Here is an 8,105-nt window from a genome sequence, read left to right on the forward strand (position 1 = left end):
TGAGGTCTTCCTGAAACTTTTACATTTTTATTAATTTGTGGAGGGGGGCACACATGCCACGGCTCACATGTGGAGGTCAGAGGACAATTTGTGGGAGTTGGGTCTTGTCTTCTACTACAGCAGATCCTGGGAATGAAAGTCAGGTCGTCAGACTTGGTCACAAGTGCATCTAACCACGGAACCATCTCACTGGCCTAAGTGATCTCTATTTTGTTTTCTAACATTACCAAAGAGCAAGCAGAGGGCTGCTGGCAATTTGGATATGCTAAAGAGAAGCCACGAAGTGTTTTCCTTAAGGGAAACTACAAGATATTTTTAAAGGGAACTGCATATACTTAATTTGTTACTGTAAAAATTATTTTGTTTTACTTTTGGTTATTTTTATGAAAATCCTGGCACTCTGGCCTCAAACTCAGAAATCCACCTGCCTCTGCGGCCCAAGTGCTGGGATGAAAGGCGTGTGTCACCACTGCCTGCCCCACAGTAGGTTTTTTGTGACAGATTCTCTCATTGACCCTGGGGCTCACTAATTTAGCTAACACTGGCTGCTCAGCAAATCCCCAAATTGCCTCTACCCTCGCAGCGCTTGGATTATAGGTTTGTGTGCAGCTTTCTTACATGCATGCTGGGCATCAAACTCAAGTTCTCCTGCCTGCCTGGCAAACACTGGACCAATGGAACCATCTCCTCAATGTATCTCGCTGTGGCCCAATGATCTGAATTTCTGCTTTTAGGTTTTGTGTACAGTGATGCCTCCAAGGAGATCCTCACAGACAGGGTCAGTATTTCCTGTTAAAAATGCTAATTCTTGGGTCCCATCTCAGTCCTACAGCAGGCTGGAAACTCTAGGAGATCTGTGCTTCCAACTTCCTGTGATTCTGGTAGCTGCAGAGCAAATGAGTTTCCAGTGTGTAGAGTGTATGTATAAATAAGTGCACACATATGAGGTATACCGGAGAGCTTACTAATGTAAGTCTGAAACAATCACCTCTGAAGATGATGCTGGAGTGACAGTTGCAAATTCTCTTATTTCTTAATCTTGACGGGTAGCCCTGGGATGGGGTGTGGGTGCCATTTTGAGTCTTTAACTTCCTTGGTGAGCATAGGTGAACTACTTTACTCATCTGGAGAGAAACATAACGCAGTAGATGCCAAATCCTTGAAGGGATCCAGGGACTTAACCTGGCTGTGGCATTGAGGGAATGAAGAAAAGACCAGGACAGACATACAGAAGAGCTGGGGCGAGGTGAACCGGGCTCTCTGTTGGAGATGCCACAGAACCCCAGGAACTCAGTGTGTTTATTATATACAGTGGAGCAGAAACGAGGAGTTACTGTGTATAGCTGACCAGGGACTCGGTCTTATTACGTACCAATAAACATGAGGCAGAGTCACAGTGTACAGCTACATCAAGATTTAGGAGGTGTCTCTAGAGGGGATCAATCGTCAGGTCATAAGCAGGGAGGAAGTTATGGTGGACATTTTCTCTATATAGTATCAACATCTGCACTTGGGCCTGCAGAAGGCTTTGTCATCCCTCTGAGCCTCCCGCACAGGGCAAAGGCTTTGGTGTCTTTTCTTGGGTCTGGTGCTAGAGTTCTTGACATGGTAATGCCCACGAGACAGCACACATTTACCCAGGACTTTCTTCCCTCTGGGCTTCCTCCACACCCTACATGTAGTGAGACGTTATCCTGCTTACTGCTGTCCTGAGAACTAAGTGAGCTGGTGTACACTCCAAGCACGCAGGGAGCCTGAACAGGTGCTTAGCTTTTCTCTTCCTGTGTAGCTGCAGACGCCATAGCAGGAGTAGTTTATAGCCCCCAGCTGTCCCCAAGCTTATTGGAATATTCCATGTATGGAAACCAAAAACCTGATATATTTATTATTTGTTCAGAAGCCTTGACAACCAAAGGTGGATGGGGAGAGCCATGAGCAAGGTTGTTCAACACGTATTTGAAAGTCACACGTAATTTCCCTCTGAGATTGCAAGTTGCACGAAACATCAGTCAATCCAGCTGCTGCCGTTCAACATCACGTTGTTTCGAGGAACAGCCAATGAAGCTGCAGGGATGTTTACCCTGGAGGACAAATTCCAACTCCTGCCAGGAATGCTTGGTCTCCACAGCTGGACGCAGCTGGGCCAGCTCCTGGATGGCAATGACAAGTTTGACCAAAGTTTTTCCACTAAAGACCCCCGGCCACACAAGAGAATTGTCTGGGAGGAGGGTTGTGGTGGGGGTGGAGGTGAGGGTGGGGGGAGGTGGCTTCTGCTTCAGCCCCAGAGGTTTTGATTCTCTGGGTAGAAAGTGGGCCTCCAGCTCCTCATTGTTATCTACCTTTCCAAGTAAGTTGCACACACTGCAAGTGGTCGCGCACAGAAAGAGTTTATCTGCCCTGATCTGTGGCCATTTTAGAACTGATAAACTGTTTAGAGCTCATCCCATGTAGGATATCTTTACATTTTTTCCTCTCTTAAGAGTCAAGATCGTTGTCGTTAAGATAATCGCATGACACTTTCTCACTAAACATGCTCAGGTTTGACAAAACTGCCAGAGTCAGACAGCACTGTAAGATAAGCGTCCGTATGAGCAGAGGCTCTCCACAGACTGGAGCATAGATGTCTTTAACTTAATACCATCTCTCTTGAAAACTTAACCAGAGTGCAAGGAAGAGAGCGAGAATAAGGGTGAACCTGGACGGCCTTGAATTTATGTCTGTTTCTAAAATAGTTTGTTAGTATGCTTGAAGACTTTATCAGTGACAGATTTCCAGAGGATACAACTTGTTCTATGGTTCTTTTGTTCCTCTTTGTCCTGTGTAAGAACCTTATGGTTTTATCTGGAAATAGGGTGTGATGGCTCTTCTTGGTTGCCAACTTGACTACATCTAGAATGAACAAAAACCCCAAAATGGAGGGCACACTTATGAGGGACTTCTACTTAACGTGAGGTAGGGAGATCCACTTCTAACCCAGATATTTGAGGCAGGAAGATACATCTGAGCTGGAGATATTTAATCTTGGCCACACCTTCTGCTGGAAACCTATATAAGGACATGGAATATGGGAGCCATTGCTCCTTCCCTGTTTGTCCCCGCCTTGCTAGCGAGTCTATTTCTTCACTGGCATTAGAGCCTACTTCTTCAGATTCCAGTAGATACTGGAAGCCAGCTGAAACATGCAGCCTCATGGACTGAGCAACTATTGAATTCTTGACCTTTCTGTTCATAGACAGCCAGTATTGGATTAGCTAGACCATAGCTTGTAAGTCATTCTAACAATTCCTCTTTCTATATGTAGAGAGGTTTATTCTATAAGTTCTGTTACTCTAGAGAACCCCGACTAATACACATGGACACACAGAGAAAAGACTACAACAGACTACATTTCCCATCATCTCTTACATCTGGGCATGGCCATGAGCTGAGTTCTTGCTAACAAGATATAAAAAGCAACAATGTGCAACTTCCAGACAATGTCCTTTCAGAAAGCTCGGAAGGATTATTTTGGTAAAGTACTTGTTAGGCAATAATGAAGACTGAGTTCAGATCTCCAGTAACTATGAAAAAGCCAGGGCTACTAGCATGCCTAAAATCCCAACACTGTGTAGGTGGAGACATGGAGATCCCTGGAGCTCATTGTCCAACCAGCCTCTATTCAGGGAGAGAATCTGTCTCAAAAGATAAGCTGGGGGTCAAATGAAGAAGACACCCAAGTCAATCTCTGGCTTCTACAAGCATGCATATACATGCACCTACATACATGTACGTGTTCACACACATACGCACAGAGAGGAATTCTTGGTTTTCAATAATCCTGTCATCCTTTGTTTCACCAGTTGCATCTCTCTCCATCACTCAGACATTGAGGTGCATTACCCTCAGAAGGAGAAAATAATATCTGAGCCACAGAAGGAGACAGGGAAAGAGATCCCACAGGAGTGAGAGGAGCACAAGAGATGGCACCTGCATCACTGGGAGCCCACTATGGGGACAACCATGGCAGACAGGGCTCCTTGAAGAGATGATCTCTTTGGTCTCTGGGTTGCAGAAGATGTTTTATTAAAGAGATCTCTCAAACACTGGACCATCAAACAAACAGCATACACAAGCTGAAATGAGGCCCCTAACACACATACAGTAGAGGACTTCCAGGTCTGTGTTCATTCAGAGATGATGCACCTAACCCTCAAGAGACTGGAGGCCCCAGGGAATTTAGAGGTCAGGTGGGGTTGGGGGTGTGGAAATCCACGTGGAGACAGGGTTGGGTAGGGAGGAGGTATGGGAGGTGGAACAGTAGGAGGGTAGATCGGGATGGGGGAATAAAATATGGAGTGTAAAAAAAAAATATTAGAGGGCACTGGAAAGATGGCTCAGTAGTTAAGAAGACTTGCTGCTCTTGCAGAAAACCTGGGTTCAGATCCTAGCATCAACAAAATGGCTCATGACCATCCATCAGCTCTAGTTCCAAGGGATTCAATGTCCAATTCTGGCCTCTGGGGATACCAGGCAGGTGCTCATATGGTGCACTTCCATATATGTAGGGGAAAAGCCATGCACAGAAAGTAAAAAAAAAATCTTTTAAAAAAGAATCACAGGAGTATGGTAGGTCTTGCTATACACATGACAAGAATGGAATAGGCAAAGAATTCAAGATGATAGCTGTGAGGAGGATGAGGAAGGCAGAAGCAGAGGATTTGCCTATCTATGTGATTTCCAGTTTTGTTGCTTTTCATGCCAAGTACACAGTCACTGGTCTGGAGAGCCACTTCCAAGTGTGAGGCTGAAGAAAGGGGTAGGTAGGTCCAGGCCTGGTGAACATGGCACTGGCCTGCAGTACTACACATTTGAGAATGACTCCAGAGGAATACAGTAATGTCTTAGGGTTCTATTGCTGTGAAGAGGTATCATGACCATGGCAACTCATATAAAGAACATCATTTAATTGGGGCTGGCTTACAGTTTCAGAAGTTGAGTCTGTTATCATCATCGTGGGATGCATGGCATCACGCAGGCAGACACGGTGCTCGAGAACCTGAGAGCTCTACACCTTGATCTACAAGCAGCAGAAGCATTGTGTCACTGGGCATAGCTTGAACATATATGACACTCCACAGTCTGCCTCCACGGTGACACACTTTCTCCAACAAGTCCACACTTCCTAATAGTGCTACTTCCTATGGGCCAAGCATTCAAACTCACAATTCTAGGAGGGCTATACCTATTCAAACTACCACAGTGTCTTTAGCTCCAATGCTACAGCAGGGAACTTCAGGCTGAGTGGCTTAAAGAACAGACATATATTTCTACAGCATTGTGGAAAGACCTTCAAGATATCGGCCTATTTCTGGCTTCTTTTAAGTAAGCATCTGCTTTCTGGCTTGCAACTGGCTAGCTTCTCATTATATCCCTGTTTGAGAGAGCCACATAGTCTCTCTTCTTATAGGGATATTACTCTCATTATGGGGCCAACATCAATACTTCATATAATTCCCATTCAAAGGCCCTATCACTAAACACCATCACATTGGGGGTGAGGTATTGTGTTAGTTTGCTTGGACTGCCATAGCAAAGCACCATAGACTGGTGGCCGACAAGCAACTAAAATTGATTTCTTACTGTTCTTGAGGCCAGAAGTCCAAGATCCAGGCATCAGTATACTTAGAATCTGGTGAGGGCTGACTTCCTGGTTCATGGGTGTTGCCCACTGGCTGTGCCTTCATGTGGTAGAACGAGCAAGGTGCTCTTGAGAGATCACTTTTTACAAAGTCATTCATTCCACTCATAATCTGCTTCTTGAGACCATCATATTCAACATGGGAACTGGGGAAGCATCATGACAGGGTGGGAAGTGTTATTAAACATCTAGTCTAAGCCATCATGGTAGACCCTGACTTAGGAAACCCGAGAAGACAGCATACTCGTTAAACAAAGTAGAAATGCTTCAAAAATGTGTTGTTCTGAATATTGCTCGTAGCTGACGATTTCATTGATGTGTTTGAAGAGCAAACCAAGATGCTTTCTAGACGTTAGTAACAGTGAAACAAAACCAGTGCAGGAAAAAAGTTCAGATAAACAGTGGACAGCTGAGAAGTTTTCCCCTTTGGGTAGAAGCAAATAATGAGGTCAAAGAGGAACCGAGAGCTGAGAAAATGAGCCTGGAGAGGTGGCTCCATGTAAAAGCTCTGGTTGTCCCTCCAGAAGATCCTGTCTGGGTTCCAAGTAGCCACATCCGCCAACTCACAAGTGTCTGTAGCTCCAGTCTTCAGGGATCTGATACCCTTTTCTGGCTTCCCTGGGCACCTGCACACATGTACCATATACTCACCCTGACACACATAGATAAACAATAATAACAGGGGAAAGATACTTTCTGATCCTGGACAGGATTGAAGGAGACAAAATCTCCACTGAGGGAAAGATGCCCTGGAGACTTCCCACAAGTCCTAGCTTTTCCTGCCACAGGATGCAGACAGACATCAGGTGGCTTAGGATTATAGGTTTGTGAGTTAGTGCTTCGGCACCTTTAATGCCTGAAGTAGCTATTTCTGTACTCAAGTAGCCCATGATTGCATCCTGACTGATGTGTCTCAAGAGGACAATATTCACAAAAATAACACATTTAGATTCTCGGCATAGCATCAGGCATAACAGAATACAAAATAATAGCAAGTTGGGTAAATAATAACTCCTGGAGGAAATAACTGTTTTATGTTGGTGCCCCACAGAAAGGAGACCAGGGAAGCCTGCCGTTTATGTGAACTGACTTGATAAAAATCTTACTAAAGAGATCTCTGACCTTGACAGAATAGCTTCCCTGTAATAACTCCACCAGGGAGGAAGCTAGGGAAGGGGCACTTGTGGGCTTTGGACTTTTAGAGAAAGAGGCTAGTTTGAGGGCAAAGACTAACATATATATATATATATATATATATATATATATATATATATATATATCCCAAATATAGACTTAATATTAGGAAAATTTTTTGTTTCTTTGTTTTGATTTTGTATACAGTCTCTATCCGGACTGGACTGGAACTTCTCCATGTAGCTTCCCCATGACTTTATATTTCTGTCCTTCAAAGTGTGTACCACCATGTCTGGTTTATGGGGCCTTGGGAATCAAACTCAGGGCCTCATGCGTTCTAGGCAAACACTCTTGGTCACTCTACCAAATGAGCTACATTCTCCAGTTCAAGAAGGTTTTATTTTTAGGATAGATGGGCTCAAATGAGCTGCTATTAAAATTATTTAAGTTTAAGCAGTCTATGCTGTACACGGAAGCCTGGTGGGAATTTGTCGGTTTTGCAAACCTCGTTTACAAATTACAGTTTCTACTATGTTCTCATGGAAGCATGTAGCACGGTGTTTGTACTCAACAGACATTTGACTGAGTTAGTAAGTTAGTTACTAAAGAGAAAAAGAACAAAGTTAATGCTCTCAGGAGCCTAGACAGGCAAGCATAGGGCAGTGGCTTCCTAAGCTATCCCTATAGAGTTTGACTTAGTAGGTGTTGCAGAGAGGTGGGCTAGAGACTTTGCTGTTAAGGAATGCCAGCGTAATTGTATGGCGGCTCACAACCATCTGTAATGGAATCCGATGCCCTCTTCTGATGTGTCTGAAGACAGCAACACCAGATGATAGAGGAGAAAGCAGAATGAATTGCATATCTCAGCGTGCATGACCCCTTGGCCATCCATGTACCTGCACATGGAGCACACACGTGAGCTCGTGAGGGAAAAGTTAAGGCAAAGAGAAACTGAAGCAATGTGGTTATGTGAAGGCACTTTGGATTGCAGTGTCTGGTCACAGTGAATGTTGTCAGTATGTTATTTTTACCCATAATAGCATGCCTAAATTGGACTGCTTTATTAAGTATTTTTATTGAGGTGAAATTCACGTAACACTAAACTGCTTTAGAAACAAGCATTAGGTTTTCCCTGAGATTACACAATTACCACCAACTTCTAGCTCAAAAATATTTCAACATCGTGATTAAAAAACCTTCCCGCTGAGTAGCTCCTCCCTAGTATTTACTCTCGGGAGTTCCTGCCAGTCATCACGGACTTCTCTTCTCCTCTCCTCTTCTCTTCTCTTCTCTT

The 8,105-nt window shown here is 44.2% G+C and overlaps 1 protein-coding gene across 1 annotated transcript in view; it reads left to right on the top strand.

Moving 5' to 3' along the window:
• The window catches only part of Cwh43 (cell wall biogenesis 43 C-terminal homolog), a 53,041-nt gene extending 50,332 nt beyond the window's left edge, over nucleotides 1–2,709 (top strand). The window contains exons 18-19 of the mRNA XM_029477788.1: nucleotides 1,994–2,247; nucleotides 2,663–2,709. Of these exons, the coding sequence (XP_029333648.1) occupies nucleotides 1,994–2,247; nucleotides 2,663–2,709 (301 nt within the window). The remainder of the gene's footprint in view (nucleotides 1–1,993; nucleotides 2,248–2,662) is intronic.
• The last annotated feature ends 5,396 nt before the right edge of the window (nucleotides 2,710–8,105 follow it).

This window comes from Mus caroli, chromosome 5 (genome assembly GCF_900094665.2).
Source record: "Mus caroli chromosome 5, CAROLI_EIJ_v1.1, whole genome shotgun sequence".
NCBI lineage: Eukaryota > Metazoa > Chordata > Mammalia > Rodentia > Muridae > Mus > Mus caroli.